Genomic DNA, 21,999 nt, shown 5'->3' with positions numbered 1-21,999 from the left:
CATGCAAAAGGAGCCCCGACCAAGTATTGAGGCATTTACTGTACAGACTTTTCAGTATTTGTCAACATTTCTGAGTTTAATATAATTTTTTCTGTTGCTCTTATATAATATTCTAATTTTCTGAGATAATGACTTTTGAGTTTTCATTGGCTGTAAGCCATAATCATCAACATTAACAGAAATAAACACTTGAAATAGATCCCTCTGTGTGTAATAACTCCATATAATATATAATCGTTTCCCTTTTTGTATTGAATTGCTGAAATTAATTAACTTTTTGATGATATTCTAATTTATTCAGATGCACCTCTATAAGCAGAAAATGACTGCCAAGCTCAGGTGCTGAGTGCACCTTAGGAATGACCAAGCAGTTCAGTACACATTCCCACCTACTTGTTTTTCATTTATCTTTGCCCACATCTACCTTGATTGACAACTCTGACTTTACAGGAGCCAGCAGATGATGGAGACAGATAGAAAACAAGAAAGTAGAACGGTGCACTAAACAATTTGGCCACACAAAGGGCCAAACAGAGAGCATGTGCTTCATTTGAACAGTTATTTTGTGTTAACCGACTCCCCTTAAGTTATTTTATTTATCTCTAAGGTAAAAATAAGTAAAACCTTCCTTATTGTTAAAGCTAACCTGATAGGTCCCTCATGATTAGGAATGAGTGAACCCGAAAAGCAAAGTTCAGGGTTCGTAGCGGACAGCTAGTATCTCGGGCTCAAACTCGAATACAGATGTCCGTGTTCGAGTTTGGGTGCTGAATAAAGTTTGTTGAAAGGCAGCAGTGCAGCCAATCAACAAGCTTTTATCATGGGGAAGATGCCTGAATTCAGTTGAGAACAAAATAAATAATAATAAAATTAAAAAAAATTATGTGAGGTCCCCCCTTTTATGATAACCAGCGCAGGTAAAGCAGACAGCTGCGGGCTGCAGTCCGCTGTTGTTTGCTTTACCTTGTCTGGTTATCAAAAATAGAGGGGATACCATGCCATTTTTTTGATTAATTTATTTATAAATAAATAATTAATAAAAATGGAATGGGGACCCCTCTATTTCTGATAAATAGCCAATGAAAAGCAGACAGCTGGAGGCTCGTATTATCAGGCTGAGAAGGCACTTTTTTTTTCCTTTCCCCTTACAGGGTTAGTAATGGGTGTGTCTGTTAGATGTCTATCCATTACTAACCCCTGAGCTTGATAACAGCTCTCAATTGACAGCTCACATCAACCTAAAAAATATTACCCAGATTGCCACCGCACCAGGGCAATGGGGAAGAACCAGGCAAAGCGCCAGAATTGGAGCATCTAAAAGGATGTGCCACTTCTGGGATAATTGCAGGCTGCTATATTGAAGTTGGGAAGTGCCAAATAAGCATGGGCATTCCCAGCTTGAAAATACCAGCCCTCAGCTGTCTGCTTTACCTTGGCTGGTTATCAAATAAAGGGGGGACCTCACACCATTTCTTTAATTTATTTATTTATAAATAAATAATTAAAAAACAAAAACAGCATGGGATTTTCTCTATTTTTGATACCCAGCCACGGTAACACAGACAGCTGAGGGCTACAGCCCACTGCTGTCTGCTTTACCTTGCCTGGTTATCAGAAAAAGGGGGACCCTACACTGTTATTTTTATTTATTTATTTATTTATTTATTGCCAATCCACATTTTGTTTGCAGGACAATTATCTCGCTCTTTTCCCCCCATGTTGCTTCCTTTTGCAGCAACATAGCCCTTACTACAACCAGTTTAAAGTTCCCATTGACTTATATGGGGTTCAAGGTCCAGGGTCAAGTTCAGGTCAAGTCCGGGTACCGAAACTAACTTTTAACTAAACCAGGCAAACCCGAACATCCATAGGTCTGCTCATCCCTACCCATGATGACCTCTAAAACACCAGCATCTGTTTATTTTTACGTTAGCAGTCTGCCATACAAGCCGTTTGTACAGTATAAGTACAAAAAGAATGTTAAAAATCCTTTTCCAATATGCTAATTATTTTCAGACTAGTCAAGAGGAAGTTGGTTTACCCAGACTAGTCATCCCAGTAGTAATCATGCCACCTCTGGCACTCTGGAAGTCTTCTGCATGTACGTGAGTTTCATAGTTTCTTATCGGTGCGCAGTGAAGCTGGGTGTATGTTCCTCGGCTTCACTGCCCATTGTCAAAAAATCATGAAACTTTTCATAAGGTTTTCGTGGATGAAAATTGAATATGTTTTCCAACAACAGTAGGTTGCTTCAAGAAATAGAACACACATAAAAGCTAATGAGGAGTCCCATTGCATGGATTGCTGAATCTACCATTGGGATTTGTTGGACCTGAAACCCCATTCTCTGTATATACACTTCACTTCCCTATTGTGATAGCTAGAAGTATTTATTTAGAAAACCACAGAGATTATGAAATTACTGGTAATCAATAACGGTGTCATGATTTGGAGAAAGTTATCGATCAAAATCTCTACATCACAGGAGTCCTGATAGGTAACATCTGAGGTGACCGATTTCTAAATTTCCAGTTTTTTATTACATGACCTTATTCAGACTCGCAGAAGAGCTACTGTACCAAAAACTGATGAAAAAAGTTAATAATGGCTCTGACAGAAAAGTGTCAGTAAAAAAAGTGCCTCGCAGCTCAGGGCTGCATTAATGCAAACTATTCAGAGTGCCCATGCTGACCCCAATCTACTTCTATAGGTGCCTACAATGGACATGTAAAAATCAAAACTAAGCCATGGAAGGAGGTGACCTGACCTAATGAATCACATTTTCTTTTACATCCTCTAAATAGCTGAATACGTGTGATTTGAAACCGGAGGAAGGGTTGACCCTAGGATCGTCAATAGAAAGAAGACAGGCTGGTGGAGGCAATATGATGCTGTGGACAATGTTCTGGAAAATCTGGGCTTTGGCAATCACATAACACATACCGACAACATAAAATTTGGATAAACTAAGTACACGTTTTCACAACTATAATAGTCCCTAAGGACAGGAGCTTTATTCAGCAGTATAATGTGCCCCGCAACAGTTCAAAACTTGTTTAGGAATCCTTTGACTAACATGACAAACAGGTGTTGACTTGGTCTACAAATTCTCTTGATCTAAGTCCAGTTGAGCATTTCTAAGGTGGAATGTGCTGAAAAAGCATGGTTAATCCATGGAGGCCACATCTCATACCTTACAGGGCATAGCCTGGCCATAAACATTACATGGCCATTGGCCGATCAATGCTTCAGAAGACTGTTCAACTGATAGCCGTGTCAGCCTGTCTGAGTACTCCTGTGTTCTCTATGAAAAAGCAATTGACTGACATGTTGTTTAGTGGCTTACCTCAAGTAGAACAATGCGATCAGCACTCCGAAATCGGACTTGTGCAGTTGGCATCTCTCACAACGATCAGATGGCCGGTGCCCCATACACATTAGACTGTTGGCCAAACCTATTGATATTGGCGGGTTCAGATTACTTTAGTTTAATGTGTATGAGGGCCTTTAAATAATCCACTACTACAATCTTTATGAAAGACAGAATACCTTCAAAGGTCATGTGGAATATATGCCTTGACAGGTCAGAAGTATTTTGTTGGCACAAGGGTGGACTAGGTAAAAATTAGGTACATTGTTTCAATATTATGCATGTAGTATGGGTTTAGAAGAGGTATAAAATATCAGGCAACAGGTTTTTGGCCACCACAGTCCTTATTCTTGCCTCAGATCTCAGGCAAGACCATGGAGGTCAGAAACACATTGCCTTAGATTTTATACCTATGTAATAAGTCCTGATGCACACACCATGCATGCACCATGTGACTGTTATTGGAATTTTATCTTTGAAAACAAATAAAAGTAGAAAATGACTAGAGATGATCGGACCCGTGGAAACTCAGTTCGACAGCTTCAGCCGGACTTTATCTGAAGTTCGGTTTGGGACCCAGACTGTACCTGAACACCAATAGAAGTCACTAATTGGGCAGTTTGGGTCACCACCCACATGCAGCCAGCCATATACAGAACACTTCTGGGAGTGGGTAGGACGGGTTTTTCCATTTTTTTTTTTTATCAGGCTGTTGTTACCCCCATTGCAAGTCGTTCAAACACTCTAAGCGGCTCACACTGGGCTGAGTACCGAGAGTACCGGAGCACAGCAATGCTCATGTGAGTGGTGTTCATACGTAAAGCACCCAAACTCCAAACCCAAGCTCTGTTTTTTTTTAAATTCTGTGTTTGGTACAAACACCAAACTTTGGGTTTACTCATCTCTACTGATGACGATTATTCTTGGATTGAAGTATTATTTTAATATTACAGCTGATGTTTGTAACTACATGTAACATGTTATTTTATGTCATTTAGCAATGACTAAAGACAACTCAGGTCAGAAACATACTGCTTTTGTAGTTCTCTCTGTGCACATTTATTTATATTTCTTTTTGGATTTTACCATGGATTAATAATCATCATTTTTATGGATATGACAAGTGCTGTCTCCTTTGGAATATATGATGTCATTTTTAATATGACTGTAAGTATATCACCCCTGCATTCGTAAGCCGGGCCAAACAATTCGTTACATCTTAATACTGCGGTACAAAAAATCCAAGGTGACTATACCATTACCTGGAATTTTTAAATGTAAAAATGGTAGAAAGTCATCTCTCAGGGAGAATCTAATTGCTTTTAATGCGATCATTATCAAAAACATAAAAAACAGTGTGAGAAAAATCACATCTGCATCCAAATGTGTTATATTTCCTCAGTTTAGCGAAAATGTGCTATTTAGGCAGCTGTATCCAGGTAATATGTATTTTGCTCTACTACCTCCCAATCTAATAAAATAAGAAGAACCAAAATCAAGAAACCCAAAAATTAGAGTGTTTACAATGTGATATATCGTCGGGGGTCACGGTGTTTGTGACACACATCCGGCGTCGTTAGCGACATCGCACCGTGTGACACGTACGAGCGACCTTCAACGATCGCAAAACAGGTAAAAATCGTTGGTTTTGGAGAGGTTGTTTATTTACCAAAAATCATTGTATGTGCAGTAACGAGGTTCTACCTCGTTCCTGCGGCAGCACACATCGCTACGTGTGACACGGCAGGAACGAGGAACATCTCCTTACCTGCGGCCGCCGGCAATGAGGAAGGAAGGAGGTGGGCAGGATGTTACGTCCCGCTCATCTCCGCCCCTCCACTTCTATTGGGCGGCCGCTTAGTGACGTCGCTATGACGCCGAACGAACCGCCCCCAGCGATGTGCCCGTGACGCACAACCGACGGGGGCGTCACGGTTTTTTTCTTATGTACAACATATATGTCAAGAAATTGGCGTTAAGTTGAAGGGAGTATGACTGCAAGATAAGTTCGCCCATAGTTTGCTGTTAGTATGTTGCCATGGAGACACATAAGTCTCCGTAGTAACTGTAGACACAAAAAGTATGGGATATTTTTAATAAAAACTATTTGCAAAGTAGCTTCAATTTTGGAGCAATAAAAACAAACAATTGATACAGAAAAGGTCACCATAACCTTTAAAAACAGATATTGCTCTGCAACAATGCAGATGATCAACTTTCATTCGAATAATTGAAAATATCTTTCTATTTATCCATTCATGACTTAGAAATCGAATGATTTTTGCTATGGAATCAATTATATTAAATAAAGAGGTATAAATTCATCCCAATATCTAGAGTATATATATTTTTCACCTGTACTTTCTATAGATTTATTGTGAATCTGTGTAATCCCAGTGTGAATGTAGTTGTTGGAAAAGTATTGATTGTTCTCGACAAAGCTCCGAAAATTGGTCTCTACTGTGATTTTCAAAAATGGTATTTATGGTTCGGCTTTACAATTGCATCTGTATTCTCCAGCCGGATAAATATAAGCCTCAGGCTTACCGATAACCGAAGTAGTGCAGTATTTATAATGCTACGTCTGATTTCAATGAAGCCTATTTTATTACATAACCAACATTGGCAGAGATCACCGACAGAAGGAACCTGCGCCACATTATATAAGGTAGACTTAAAGGGGATGTCCACTACTAGGCCAACCCCTTCTTATTCCACATTTCCCCCAGATAAAATAATAAAGACTATGCTCATATACAGTGGAGGAAATAATTATTTGATCCCTTGCTGATTTTGTAAGTTTGCACAGTGACAAAGACATGAACAGTCTATAATTTTAAGGGTAGGTTTATTTTAACAGTGAGAAATAGAATATCCAAAATAAAATCCAGAAAATCACATTGTCTAAATGTGGACAGTTGACCGATCTTTTCACTCCATGTTTTGTACCGATGATACTGACTGCTGGGGGATATTCGGGGATTCTCTCAATCTAGGAAGTGAACCAGCACAGAAGGAAATCCATGACACTCACTTCCAGTGAATAAGATCTTCTTTTATTGCAATGTATTAAAATTTGGGGTGAGGGGAGGACAAAGTGCAGATTCGGTCAGACACTTCTACAGATCTGAGACAGAAGATTTTATTCACTGGAAGTGAGTGCCACAGATTTCCTTCTGTGCTGAAGTACCTTTGTTTTCCCGCACCTGGAGGCTGAGCACCACTGTGAATCTGTCATGGTTCAGGCCTGTATCAGCTGCTGTGGCTTCATTTTTTCACCATGCCCTGACCTGGTCATATCAGGGGTTAACTCCTTCCTGCCTCGCTCCCATTCCCGGGACACTATATCCTGGCGCTGCACCTCCGGTTCAGTGCCCGCTATAGTCTATGCTCTGTAGTGTGTGTTTCTGGCTTTGGTGAGTTACCCGAAGTGTCCTACCCCATACCCCATACCCCATTCTGCCCATATCCTCCTTCGTTTGTCTGTCTGTTCTGACCCTGCTTGTGACTTGGACTTCCCGGTGCTTGACTCTCTCGCTTGTCCTCGACTTTGGTTCTGTCTCTCCCTCTGGAATTTACATGACCTCCCAGCTCCTGACCCTTTGCTGCACTTGACACTGAGTTTGATTGCTCACCGTACACTGACGAGACTTCCTGCTGCTGACCTGGCTGACTGACTACTCTATTGCCGTCTAGTGGTGTCCCTCCTCGCTCCACCCTGAAGCTGCGCTGCTTGGTATCTCATACCTTCAGGTCAGTGTGACAGAATCTGACTGGTTTTGTGATGGATCCCCTACTTTTGGCCTGCTGTCCACATGTGAATAGTGCCAGGTGAGCATTTTTTCTTTGTTTATTATATAGAAAGTGAACCAGCCATCATCGACATCAAAGAGTTGTTCAGTTCCAGTTAAGACTGTAAAGGCCTGAATCTAACAACACAATAATACGAGGATATTGATCTACTTGTCATTTTTTGTTGTATATTACAATTACTGCACTTAGATTGCACCCTTTTGTCTCTTTGTTTTTTTTGTCTTATTCCAAATTACTTCTTTTTTTTACGAAGAGCCTTAGAGAGCAGGTAAGTATGACTCTGTCTATAACCATAAAAGCGCAAATCAATAATTTACTCTGCCTTAAAAATTCTGTTAAGTAAAGCAGTGACATTTGGAGGATTGATGTGATGAGAGGTCCACTTAAATGAAGTCGAAATCCACAATAAATATAACAAGCAAGAAGCAGAGATTTTTTTAGAAGAGAATCAAACTTCAACTAGATATCCGAGAAGCAGTATATTAATAGGTTTACTACACGGCAGCCAACGGCAAGTGCTGCAAAGTAATATGGCAAGAGTCCGAGGACCAGTCACACATCTCTCAATACACATCACAGGTGGACCAGGAGGTGACAAAACCACCAAAACCTCTAAAACTACCCATTAACACTGAAAATACCAAGGCCTGAAATGGTCTAAGTGAGAAAAATCCATCTCTCCCAAAATCCACAACTAGATGTGCTGCATAGAGGATAAATAAATACAGTTGCTCCATGCACATAGTTTTCCTCTTAACCCCTTAAGGACGAAGCCAGTTTTGTACTTAATGCCAAGGCCATGTTTTGCAATTTTGACCAGTGTCACTTTATAAGGTTATAACTCTGGAACGCTTCAATGGATCCCGGTGATTCTGAGACTGTTTTTTTGTGACATATTGGGCTTCATGTTAGAGGTAAATTTAGGATGATTTTTTTTTTATTTTATTTGTGGAAAAAATCTGAAATTTGACAAAAAAATAAAAAAATTTGCAATTTTCAAACTTTTAATTTTTATGCCCATAAACCGGAGAGTTATGTCACACAAAATAGTTAATAAATAACATTTCCCACTTGTTTACTTTAGATCAGCGCAATTTTTGAAACAACATTTTTTGGGGTTAGGAAGTTAGAAGGGTTCAAAGTTCATCAGCAATTTCCCATTTTTTCAACAAAATTTACAAAACCATTTTTTTAGGGATCACATCCCATTTGAAGTGACTTTGAGAGGCCTAGGTGACAGAAAATACCCAAAAGTGACACCATTCTAAAACCTGCACCCCTCAAGGTACTCAAAATCACATCCAAGAAGTTTATTAACCCTTCAGGTGCTTCACAGGAACTAAAGTAATGTTGAATGAAAAAAAATAAAAATTAACATTTTACCTAAAAATGTTGCTTTAGCACTAATTTTCTTACTTTTTCAAGAGGTAACACCAAAAATTGGACCTCGCACTTTGTTATCCACTTTCTTATGAGCGCGCCGATACCCCACATGTGGTCAGAAACCTTTGTTTGGGTAAATGGGAGAGCTTGGAATGAAAGGAGCAATATTTGAATTTTGGAAAGCAAAGTTGGCTAAAACAGACTGCGGGCACCATGTTGCATTTACAGATCCCCTATGGTACCTAAACAGCAGGAACCCCCCTCAAGTGACCCCATTTTGGAAACTAGACCCCTTAAGGCTTCTATCGAGGGGTATACTGAGCATTTTGGACCCACAGGTACTTCACAGATTTTAATAACGTTACGTTGTCATATTGAAAATTGTCATTTTTTTCTCAAAAATGGTGCTTTAGCATCAATTCTCTCACTTTTTCAAGAGGTAATTCCAAAAATTTGACCCAAATGTTTGTTACCCACTTTTTTATGAGCGCGGTGATACCTCACATGTGGTCTGAAACCTTTGTATGGACAAATGGGAGCTCTTGGAACGAAAGGAGCAATATTTGAATTTTGGAAAGGAAATTTGGCTGAAAAAGACTATATTACGTACCGGTAATGGGATTTTCCTGAGTCCACGACAGCACCCACGAGAGAGGGATCCGCCCCCTTCAGGACAGGAAACCTACAGATAAAAAGGGGCGGTCCCCCTCCCTCATCAGTTGGTTGCAGAGACCGGGAGAGGAACCGCCAAAGAATTAGTAAATAACACAGACCAATCCCAGGACACCGAAGCGTGAGAAAAAACAAACAAAGAAAGGGCAGGGGTGTAAAGGGTGCTGTCGTGGACTCAGGAAAATCCCATTACCGGTACGTAATATAGTCTTTTCCTTTCGTCACGACAGCACCCACGAGAGACTTAGAGAGAAGACACACTGAGGGCGGGATAACCACGGGAAGAGCCAAGCTGCCAAACGGAAGGTTAGTGGAAGAACCAAAGGCTAGCCGGCAGAGCCCGGAAAAGTTGAAGGAGAAGACCAAGGCACAGTCTTACAAAACCGTCAAGGAGACATCCGCCACAGCCACCAAGTAGGAGGCCACCACGCAGGAGAACGATCCGTCACCGAGGAGGACAGGAGAACAGGCTGCACCACAGACGCGAGGGAAACCGTAGCCCACAGCCATCGGGACAAAGGACGACACGACACCAGAGGAGCACAGCCGGAACCCTGAAAGACAAAAAACAAAAAGACCCATCCAGCCGCCAAGGGGCCGCCGAGTGACCCAGGGGGGGGACAGCGCCCCCCCAAGCAAGGACGCGAAAGGAAGGAAGGGAGAAAGAGCACATGACAGAGAGGGGCAAGAAGGGCGCAAAGGGTATGGCGCCCAACCCCAGAGCAAGACCCCAGGGAGGAGAGCTGGTAGACGGACCGGCTGGCAGCGGCCCCCAGCTGGAAGGAAGCGCACAACCCCTCAGAACCCGCAAGACGGGATGTAAACAGGGCGCCCAGGGCAGAAACAGTCACCCGGAGGGGACCGACCGAGAGACCCATAACCCTTCCTGACAGGAGAACGGCAGAACAGAGGACAACGGAAGACAGCAGATGAGGAGGGAGGAAGGGAGGGCAGGAAGAGCATCTACAGCCGACCACAAGGTTGGGTGCGGACTGGCGGACTACAGCGCAGCAAGGACGGGAAGGCAGCAATGCCCCGACAAAAAACACCAGAAGCGAAGCAAGAAGCCCGAGGCGCCAGGCCCGGCGCAAGGCCAGGGAGGCGCAAGGCGGCAGAGGCGGAAGACCAGAACACAGGCCCCCGCGATCCAAAGGCCAAGAGGCACAGAGGCCAAGAGGCCCAGGGGCCAAAAGGCCCAGAGGCCAAGAGTACAGAGGCCAAGAGGCACAGACGCACAGAGGGCCAGACGCACAGAGGGCCAGACGCACAGAGGGCCAGAGGCACAGAGGGCCAGAGGCACACAAGCCCAGAGGCACAGAAGCCCAGAGGCACAGAATCCCAGAGGCACAGAAGCCTAGAGGCACAGAAGCCCAGAGGCACAGAAGCCCCCAGAGGCACAGAATCCCAGAGGCACAGAAGCCCAGAGGCACAGAAGCCTAGAGGCACATAAGCCCAGAGACACAGAAGCCCAGAGGCACAGAAGCCCAGAGGCACAGAAGCCCAGAGGCACAGAAGCCCAGAGGCCCAGACGGCCAGAGGCCAAGAGGCCAAGAGGCCCAGAGGCCCAGCTGCAGGAGACGCAGAGGCCCAGAGGCACAGAGGCCAAGAGACACAGAGGCCAAGAGGCACAGAGGCCAAGAGGCACAGAGGGCAGAAGGCACAGAGGGCAGGAGGCCAGGAAACACAGAGGGCAGGAGGCCAGGAAACACAGAGGGCAGGAGGCCCAGAGGCCCGAGGCCAGGAGGCACAGAAGCAGGAGGCCAGGAGGCACAGAGGCACAGGGCCCGGAGGCCCAAGGCCGGGAGGTCCAGAGGCCAGGAAGCCACAGAGGGCAAGAAGCCACAGAGGCCCAAAGGCCAGGAGGCCCAGAGACCAGGAAGCACAAGACCCGGAAGCACAGAGGCCGGAGACACGAGACCAGGAGGCAACAGAGGCACGTGGCCAGGAAGCACAAGGCACAGAGGCCCGAGGCCAGGAGGCACCGAGGCAGGAGGCACCGAGGCCAGGAGGCACCAAGGCCAAACGCCAGGAGGGAGAGAAGCCCGAGGCCAGGAGGCAGAGAGGCCCGAGGCCAGGAGGCACAGAGGCCCGAGGCCAGGAGGCACAGAGGCCCGAGGCCAGGAGGCACAGAGGCCCGAGGCCAGGAGGCACAGAGGCCCGAGGCCAAGAGGCACAGAGGCCCGAGGCCAAGAGGCACAGAGGCCCGAGGCCAGAAGGCACAGAGGCCCGAGGCCAGAAGGCACAGAGGCCCGAGGCCCGGAGGCACAGAGGCCCAAAGGCCAGGAGGCACAGAGGCCGAAGGCCAGGAGGCACAGAGGCCCAAGGCCAGGAGGCACAGAGGCCCCAGGCCCGGAGGGACAGACCGACAGAGGCATGAGGCCAGGAAGCACAAGGCCAGGAAGCACGAGGCCCGGAGCACGAGGCCAGGAAGCACGAGGCCAAGAAGCACGAGGCCAGGAAGCACGAGGCCAGGAGCATGAGGCCAGGAAGCACAAGGCCAGGAAGCACGAGGCCCGGAGCACGAGGCCAGGAAGCACGAGGCCAAGAAGCACGAGGCCAGGAAGCACGAGGCCAGGAGCACGAGGCCAGGAAGCACGAGGCCAAGAAGCACGAGGCCAAGAAGCACGAGGCCAGGAGGCACAGAGGACCGAGGCCCCGAAGCACAGAAGCCCGGAGGGACCGAGGCCAAGCGGCACAGCGGCCAAGCGGCACAGAGGCCAAGCGGCACAGAGGTCAAGCGGCACAGAGATCAAGCGGCACAGAGGCCAAGCGGCACAGAGGACAACAGGCACAGAGGCCAACAGGCACAGCGGCCAACAGGCACAGCGGCCAACAGGCACAACGGCCAACAGGCACAGAGGCCAACAGGCACAGAGGCCAACAGGCACAGAGGCCACAGAAGCCCGGAGGCCCAGAGGCCACAGAAGCAAGGAGGCCCATAGGCCACAGAAGCCAGGAGGTCCAGGAGGCCACAGAGGGCAGGAGGCCACCGAAGCCAGGAGGCCAGAGGCCACAGAAGCCCAGAGGCCACAGAAGCCAAGAGGCCCAGGGGGCACAGAAGCCAAAAGGCCCCGAAGCCACAGAAGCCAAGAGGTCCAGAAGCCACAGAAGCCCAGAGGCCACAGAAGCCAAGAGGCCCAGAGGCCACAGAAGCCAAAAAGGCCCAGAGACCACAGAAGCCAGGAGGCCACAGAAGCCAGGGGGTCCGGAGGCCACCGAAGCCAAGAGGCCCGAAGGCCACAGAAGCCAAGAGGCCCGGAGGCCACAGAAGCCAAGAGGCCCGGAGGCCACAGAAGCCAAGAGGCCCGGAGGCCACAGAAGCCAAGCGGCCCGGAGGCCACAGAAGGCAAGCAGCCCGGAGGCCACAGAGGCCAGGAGGACACAGAGGCCAGGAGGACACAGAGGCCAGGAGAACACAGAGGCCAGGAGGACACAGAGGCCAGGAGGACACAGGGGCCAGGAGTCCACAGGGGCCAGGAGGCTACAGGGGCCAGGAGGCCACAGGGGCCAGGAGTCCACAGAGGCCCAGAGGCCACAGAGGTCACAGAAGACCACAGAGGCCACAGGAGGCCACAGAGGCCAGGAGGCCACAGAGGCCAGGAGTCCACATAGGCCAGGAGGTCACAGGGGCCAGGAGGCCACAGAGGCCAGGAGGCCACAGGGGCCAGGAGGCCACAGGGGCCAGGTTCCACCGAGGCCAGGAGGCCACAGGGGCCAGGAGTCCACAGGGGCCCAGGAGCTCAGAGGCAGGAGGGCACAGAGGCCACCGAGCACAGACCAAGAGGGCACCCCAGCGCACACCCCAGTGCAGACACCACCAGGACGCCTGCCACAGCACAGCATCAGGGATGCTGACGGCAGAGGGACCGTCCCAGAAGGGGACCAACCCCGGACAGAAGGGCAGGGGGAAGGGCTGGCAGAGATCCACAGCCGAGCCCCCCCCCCGATCCGCAGAAGCAGGAGCACAGCCGGGCCACCGTCGTGGAGACAGAACGCGGACGCGGCAGGCCCAGGACACCCCTTCCCGCGTGCACACGCCGTGCAGCGGTGAAGATCGCAGGCACGCGTCAGGGAGAGGCTCCGGCCCGACCGCCATAGCAACTCACCAGCACCGCAGCGTCCGGCCAGGATGGAGGGGACCACGGGCTTCACTAGGAACCTTCCCGGCCGCTCCCCCGGAAGCGCTCCTGTATACTTCTGGGTCACTACAGCAGGGAGCGTGCGCTGACGCGGCAGGGCCCCCCCCCCCGCCGCGCACACGTTCCGGTAGAAGCACGCTCTGCTGCAGGCGTCATATCCCTGGAGGCAAAGCCGGATCAGGAGAAAGAGGACGAGGTGCACCGGAGGACGGAGTCCACAAGGGGAGCTCCACCGACCGTGCTTCCGGATCCTGAGCTCCGCCGTTCCCTTGGAGACTGCACGGACTCAACTGGACCCAGGTACTGTAGGTTCCGATCCCTGCAGGACAGGAAACCAACTGATGAGGGAGGGGGACCACCCCTTTTTATCTGTAGGTTTCCTGTCCTGAAGGGGGCGGATCCCTCTCTCATGGGTGCTGTCGTGACGAAAGGAAAAGATTGCGGGCACCATGTCGCATTTGGAGGACCCCTAAGGTACGTAAACAGCAAAAAAACACCACAAGTGACCCCATATTGGAAATTAGGCCTCTCAAGGAATTTATCTAGATGTTTGGTGAGTACCCTGAACCCCCAGGTGCTTCACAGAAGTTTATAACGTTGAGCCATGAAAATAAAAAAATAAAATTTTAGCACAAAATTGTTACTTCAACCAGATAGCTTTTTTTCACAAGGGTAACAGGAACAAAATCACCATGACATTTATTGTGCAATTTCTCCTGAGTTTGGTGATATCTTATATGTGGTGGAAATCAACTGTTTGGGCACACGGCAGGTCTTGGAAGGGAAGGAGTACAATTTGACTGCAAAATTGGCTGGAATCAATAGCGGACACCATGTTGCATTAGGAGAGCCCCTAAGGTGCCTAAGCAGTGGAGGTCCCCCACAAGTGACCCCATTCTGGAAAATAGACCCCTCAAGGAATTTATCTAGATGTTTGCTGAGTACCCTGAACCCCCAGGTGCTTCACAGAAGTTTATAATGTTGAGCTGTGAAAATAAAAAAAATACATTTTTACCACAAAATTGTTACTTCAACCACATAGCTTTTTTTTTTAACAAGAGTAAAAGGAAAAAAAGGAGCATACAATTTATTGTGCAATTTCTCCTGAGTATGCTGATACCTTATGTGTGGTAGAAATCAACTGTTTGGGTGCACAGCAGGGCTCGGAAGGGAAAAAGTGCCATTTGACTGAACATTTGGCTGGAATAATTAGTGGACGCTATGTCGCTTTTGGAAAGCTCCTAAAGTGCCTAAACAGTGGAGGTCCTCCACAAGTGACCCCATTCTGGAAACAAGACACCTCAAGGCTTTTATCTAGGTGTATATTGAGCATTTTGAATCCACGAATACTTCACAGAATTTGATAAGCTTAGGTTGCCATATTGAAAATTTTCATTTTTTTCACAAAAATGTTTCTGCATCACATCCCTCACTTTTTCAAGAGGCAACAACAAAACGTGGACCCCACAGGTTGTTATCCAATTTCTTGTGAGCGCAGGGATACCCCATATGTGGCCAAAAACCTCTGTTTGGATAAATGGGAGGGCTTGGAATCGAAGGAGCACCATTTGAATTTTGGAAAAGTTGAAATAAATTGCGCGCACCATGTCACATTAGCAGGGCTTCTTGGGTACCTATACATTAGAAACCCCCCACAAGTGACTCCATTTTGGAAACTGGACCCCTCAAGGATTTTATTCAGGAGTATAGTAAGCATTTTGAATCCACAGGTACTTCACAAAAATGTTGCTGTGCAACAAATTTCTCACCGTTAGGCTATGTGGCCATGATCCAGCGACACGGCGTCTACTACACAGTGCCAGCCTTCCTGCAGAGATGTGAGTGTTGTCCATGGGAGAACGCAGCTGCCCATGCCCACGATTTGGGTTCAGGCTGCTGTGGACTTTAGCTGTATTCTACCTGCAGAGAGCACTCTTGTCTCCGCAGCATAAATTGACATGCTGAGGCTCGAGAAGCTGCGCCACAGGTCGGTTTATGCTGCGGAGAAAAGAAGCACAGTGGGCATGGGATTGCTAAAAATCCTTCCACTGTGCTTCTACTGCACAACACAGCGTTATGGATGCAGGGAAAACACTCTGCGCCCAAAACGCTGCAAACCCTGATTGTGGGCACATAGCCTAAAATGCTACAGTGGATGAATGGATAGATGTCAAACATATATAACGTCCCACCCCCCTGCATATTCTAAGCTGGCGCCCTTTAGTGCCTTTCATGTGGCACTAAAGGATGCCTAGCCTTGTATTTAGCCCAAAAAGAAAAAAAATAATTAAAATAAATGACGTGGGGTCCCCCCTATTTTAGATAGCCAACTAGGGTAAAGCAGACAGCTGCAGCCTGCAAACCACAGCTGACAGCTTCACCTTGGCTGGTGATCAATTTGGAGGGCTCCCCAAGCTGTTTTTTTTTTTTTATTTATAAATAAATAATTAAAAAAACAAACAAACATAGGGTCCCCCCAAATTAGATCACCAGCCAAGGTGAAGCTGACAGCTGGGGTCTGGTATTCTCAGGGTGGGAAGAGCCATGGTTATTGGACTCTTCCCAGCCTAAAAATAGCAGGCCGCAGCCGCCCCAGAAGTGGTGCATCCATTAGATCCTGGCGCTTCGCCCCAACTCATCCCGTTGCCCTGATGCGGTGGCAAACGGGGTAATAAATGGGGTTGATACCATATGTGTAATGTCACCTGGCATCAAGCCCAGCAATTAGTTATGTCACGGCGGGCCCCTCTCAGGGCGGTACATATCTATATTGACTTATCCCTTTATCCAGTTGTAGTAGTTTTTGAAGTTGTAAAACACAGATCTGTTTACACATTTTTGCTTCTATATCCCATGAGATGAGACAGACTTACATTTTCTTCTGTTCCAGACTTTTCCACAATGACTGCCGGTAACTGTAATCCTCCAGGAGAAGTTGGATTTGAGTATGTGCCAGCTTCGCCAACCAGAGAGACCACTCCATTACAATCCACCGAACTGTTTCTCTTGCCATTCTGTGTGAACCCGGGTGTATTTGGATAGGAATTAGCGCTAGTTTGGCTCTGTATGCTTTGGCGTCGTCCTGCTCGTGGCACAAGCAAAGATCCTCTGTGACTATAACTGGCATTGCTTACTTCATCATCTGCAAATTCAGTCTCTGAGCAAAGGTCTCTAGAACGGAAATTAAATATGTTTCCATTGCTTTTCCGCCGTCTGCCAGAAATAGGTAAAATACCGATGCCAAGGAGAGACTAAAAAACAGCAAAAGTAAAAGAAAAATGTATTTGGTTATTAATAATAATAATAATTACTAATAATAATATCCTGAAAGATTTGTATGTGAGATCTATATATAAACGCCATCTAGTATAAATATGGTGCCCAACTCGCCGGCTTCATACATGGTCATACAGTTCTGTACATGAATTGGTAGGATTAAATATTGTGAAAATAAGTCAACCCTTTCCTTTGATGCAACTGTTGTTTTAATTCAGTCTTAAAGTGACATGACACCTGTCAAGATCTGATAGAGCGCTCTTTAATCTGATCCAAATTAACTGCAAACAAATAAGTGTAGAAAGAAATGACATTTGCTTTACTTGAAAGACTGGTACAAGGGCCACTTCCTCCCGGAGAACATGAGCAGGTGCACTAAGACCATATTCATTTGCAAAGATGAGTGATTTATGAACTAAAGAGATCTTCAAAGGAACATTTAAGTAAATTGACTCACTGTCCAAATTTGGCTTCAGTGACTATGGACAAAGCTTGTCTACATAGCTGAAAAGGTCACTCTGTATGATAGATCTGGTGACTTTTCATTAATCATCCATCCATTCACGGTATCCATCCATCCATCCCTCCACGGTATCCATCCATCCATCTACGGTATCTATCCATCTATCTCTCCTTCCATCCATCTAAGAAATGCCCTGTATATGGCTGCCTGTCTGTTGGCGGAGAGCCGATCTGCCCAATCATTGACTTCCATTATACTCGTTACTCTAGTTGAGCCCTTTCAGAGGATCTGACCTGCTCGACTTGAGGACCGAGCATTTTAGAGCTTGCCTATCTCCTATAGCTAACCATGTCCAGGTTTGAAAGTGGTAAAAGTGGTGTAAACTCACAAACCATTACAATTCTTTTTACCAAATTTTATTACTTTTTAATGTCGGAAAATTGCAAAAAACCCTTGATACGTCCTACCCATAATATTTAAGGCGGTAACAAAAATGTCAATGACAATTTTGCGTACTTAACTATTAAAAGGGAACCTCTCACATCACAAAACGCTATTAACCTGCAGATATGAGATTATATAGCTGCCTGGCCATCACACTTAAAGACTGGTTACCAGGAGGAAATTAACTTTATTCCTCCCAGCAGCCTCCGGCTTTTACTCATAGAGGCGTGACTGACAAAGCTTCAATCACCGCTCAGTATATAGTGAAGGGTGGCTGTAAGCACACTCCAGCGCTGACTAACAGCCAGTTGTATTAGAGAAGCTTTCAGTCAGTGCCAGGTTGTAGTTACATCTAACGTTCACTAAGTAATAAGTGGAGACTGAAGCTGCACCAGCCGCATTTCTAACTAAAAGCCCGAGGCTGCTGGGAGGAATAAAGTTCATTTCTTCCCTGTAGTCTGGCTTTCAGTGCAGCTTCTGGGCAGCTTTACAGCAATATTAACCCTATATCTGCAGGTAAGTAGCGTTTTGGGATGTGACAGGTTCCATTTAAATATATGACCTATTGCACTGTGGAAGGCTTGGAACACACTGTTATTTTTTCTCTATGCTTGGTGTGTGCATTGGCAAAGTTCCAGATGGACACACTAAGCATCCCCTAGGGGCTCATTAAGCAAACACAAGCACAAAAATGTTTGTTTGACCTCTGTCTGCTGGTATAAGTCATATTTGACAAAAAAGCATAGAAAACTGAAGGAGACTGCAAATTTAAATTGATAAAATCCTGTAGAAACTAGAAACTATATATGTTATACCGATAGTGTATAGCCTATTGGGGATACATGGCACAGTATGGAACCTGTATAGCATTTATCACACTATTAACCGATGCATCATGACATGAGCTATCCATCACCCATACGCTTTAAGGGTATTTACTTTACTTATGGATACAAGTAAAATATTGTACTCTTTCTGTTAAAGGGGTTGTCTGCTCTAAATCCACAAGTCAGCAGTTACTTTATGTGTCACTCCATAACTGCAGACTTGTGAATCCTCCCATCGTGTGCACTGTGAGGATTCTCCAGTGTCAGAGACGTGGCCGTGTCTCCTGGCCAAAATCTGATTAGACTGTTTCCAGCTTTGCACATTACACTTGCACCAGACACAGTCTGATTCTGGCTCGGAGTCTGCATATCGCATACTCACCGCCACGTGACTGCCATTCTTGGCTCTGACACTGGCAAATCCTCACAGCGCACAGTGTGTGTGATGCGAGGATTCACAAGTCTGCAGTCACATAGAGCGACTACAGACTTGTGGATTTAGACCAGACAACCCCTTTAAATGAATGCTCTTTTAATTGAAGGGTCTACACATTTAACGCTTTTCCCAGTCTGTACATTAAACGGAGGCTACTATTGCAAGAACTAACATAGCCTGAAGGATGTATATTTTATATAACGTCGTAGATTACCGGCTTTCGCCCACTTTCTTCATCAGATTCCCCTCTGTTGGTTCTTATGTCATCATTATACTCGTCAACTTCGGAAGATTTTTTTTTCTTTCTTCGATTTCTTCGCTCTTTGGCACTTTTGGAGCTAAATGGTGACGCTTCACAAGAGCTGAACGAACCACCATCAGGTCCTTTAATGGCGAGTGCCTGCTCAAGGGACATAAAAGGCACATACTGTAAATTAATTTCAGATAAAAAAAGAAAATATTGCTAATTATATGGAAATACTTTGTGTCAGGGATCTAGATCATATAGTGCTGGTTAATACTACCATACCCTTAGCCACCTTGGAAGACATTAGACTTGTGTTCCCCCTTTTATCTATCTTGTTTCCATTAGTTCCATCTCCACAAGCTTGATTGCTAACCTTGTATCACTGCACATTCTCACTTACATTAAAAAAACCCTCTTCCTAATGCCACCTGAGTTGTCTTTAGGGAATATACACTCTTTCATCTAGGCTATGCGCTAAGTCAATAAACCAAACTACTGAGGGGATTTTCATGCAAAATGTACCAGAATTCAGGAACAATTTGCACCAAAAATTGTCTGTCATAAATTGCATCATATTACCATATCTATTATGATTTAGATACTTTCCACACCTTGTCCAAAAAAGCTATCAAAAAAGTATGTCCTGTCTAAGTTGCCACATTAAAGGCGTATTACTAGGTTTTTAAATACGGTATCTTCTAGCTATAGAATAAGAAAAAGTAGCTGCTGATACATACAACAGTACCAAGAACAGGGCTTTAGCCATCCAAATGGAGGTCAAGCTTCGTTCCTTCTCTCTGGGAGTGCTGGAGATAGCAGAGCGCAGTATTTGGCTATTTTCAGCCATCTACTAGAGAATGAGTGGAGTGGGTATGTATGCTCGGCCCATGCTCCTTTCAGAGGGAGCTCTGCAAAGCCTTTTTTGGAGGATATCTGGGTCACTGAGCAGTTTTACCTCCAGATATTAGTAGGTTATTCCCTATCATTACCTTAAGAGCTTGGTACAACCCCTTTGAGTAAAGCTGTTTTGTTCGTGTACCCCCTAAGATCCCTGAGTTTTATTGTTATTTAAAATGTGATCCACTGTATGGTCTATCCTCCTGCAGGCTGCAGCTCCTGTTAGTCAGGTAAGACATGGTTAACTGTAGGGCCAGCCCATTGTGGTGTGGAGTGATAGAGACCAGGGTCAGTTCCTCTTTTCATGAGGTAGTTGTTGGTGAGTGAGTATTAGAGTTGAGCGGATCGGCTATAATCCAGGTCCGACGGATCCGGATCGGGTTGACGCTGAAGTCCGGATCCGATCCGGAATCCGCGGCTATGTAAATCAATGGGGAGTCGGATCCGGGACGAGTGAGAGTGAGAGTGAGAGAAAAAAAAAAAAAACGGATCCGGATCGTGCACCCCGGATCACGGGTACTGGTCAGACTCGGATTGGAACATCGAACCGTGCGGATCCGGATTTTTCAGATCCAGGTCCGCTCAACACTAGCTAGGATATATTGAGGACACCCTTAGAGGAAGGAGGACAACTTTGGGTGTGTGAAATAAGAACAAGGAAGCAAGCGTCAGCAAGGAAGCGAAAGTGGTGGCAGTATTCTGAAGGAGAGTGGTGTCTCTTTAGTACTGGAAAAGCTGTAATGCAGGATTAGAGTACTCGGTTCTGGAAAACAAGCTTGAAGAGTAGGTGGATTTGGCCAAACTGGTGGTACGTCCAGTAAGGTGGTAGCTAGGAAGAGCACAATTATGTTAGTTCCTAAGAGTATAGAGTTACACCTGCTGCCTTGCTGTTCATTTCAATCGTTCACAAGTATTATACCACTATGCATGTGCCTCTGTATTGCACAGAAGAAGACTACAAGTGTAATACCTGCTACCCTCTATACATAAGTTTATTCTTCAAGAAAAAGAACTCTAATTTTTCCAACTTGCCTGGCTTCCTCATATTTTGGGGATAAAGGGATCTGAGTTGGAAGGGCTCAACCTGAAGGTGTCCACCTCAGCTATAGTAACAACATATAGAAACCCAGGATCCCCATTTTTCTGTAGCGTGTCGGGACATGGAAAACGAGTGCCTCGCCAATGATCACTGCCCCAAGGCACATTACACTGTAACCATGCATCTGCTTGCAATGCATCTATAACTGTCATAATACTGTAGCTGATATGTCTGCATATAAACCTTACTAAATCTGAGACCTGTATAGGCAATACATAGCATTAAAGTATCATAAATGTAACCAATAACCTAGTATCAATTGCATTTTTATTGACCTCTTGCTCCTTCTTAAGTTGCTCCATAGCTTGTTGAAACTCCTTCTCCTTTGCCTCTGCCTCGGCAATGCTGGCTTGGTTCTGTTCTTCATAAGCCATGGCTACCACGGCAAGAATCAAGTTCACCAGATAAAATGAACCCAAAAAGATGACGAAGACAAAAAATATCATGTATGTCTTTCCTGAAGCTCGTAGAGTCTGCAAGATTAAAATAAATAAATAGATAAGTAAATAAAAATGACACAAAGTCACTGTCAGTTCGATTTTTGGAGCAACTTTCATTATGGCAAATTAAACATATTGGAAGCTATTCAGCAAAGTGATTTTGGCAGAAAACCGGAATAATACATTTTAAAAAGTCGCAAATTCTTTATACAATGCAGACTTGCACAAAATATTGCGACTTTTGCCATTCTCACTCCAAGTTTAAACAGAACTGCCAAAATGGACAAAGATGAGAAGCCCAAACACCTGTAAAATTGAGCCATCAGCCTCCTTATGAATTTATGAACTTGGTGCATCTTATTCTGTCACGGTCTTTTCTCTGTTGCCGAGTTTTGTGACATGTTTTGGGTCAGAGTCTTACTTTACCTTGTAAGACTCAGCTGATTAAATGGATTCCCTTTCCTTTAGGGAGGAGAGGGTTAATGTCAGTTTA

General features: G+C 45.8%; 1 protein-coding gene across 4 annotated transcripts in view; it reads right to left on the bottom strand.

Moving 5' to 3' along the window:
• Positions 1–21,999, bottom strand: part of LOC142243464 (sodium channel protein type 5 subunit alpha-like) — a 587,685-nt gene that overhangs the window by 263,227 nt on the left and 302,459 nt on the right. For all 4 annotated transcript variants that reach the window (XM_075315409.1, XM_075315410.1, XM_075315408.1 and 1 more), the window contains exons 10-12: positions 21,342–21,539; positions 19,038–19,223; positions 16,251–16,628 (exon numbers count right to left, since the gene is read on the bottom strand). In XM_075315409.1, the coding sequence (XP_075171524.1) occupies positions 16,251–16,628; positions 19,038–19,223; positions 21,342–21,539 (762 nt within the window). The remainder of the gene's footprint in view (positions 1–16,250; positions 16,629–19,037; positions 19,224–21,341; positions 21,540–21,999) is intronic.

The sequence above is a fragment of the Anomaloglossus baeobatrachus genome, chromosome 6 (assembly GCF_048569485.1).
Source record: "Anomaloglossus baeobatrachus isolate aAnoBae1 chromosome 6, aAnoBae1.hap1, whole genome shotgun sequence".
In the NCBI taxonomy this organism is placed as follows: Eukaryota; Metazoa; Chordata; class Amphibia; order Anura; family Aromobatidae; genus Anomaloglossus; species Anomaloglossus baeobatrachus.
The sequence above is the reverse complement of the archived record's forward strand: the minus strand, read 5'-3'. Positions and strand labels throughout refer to the sequence as shown.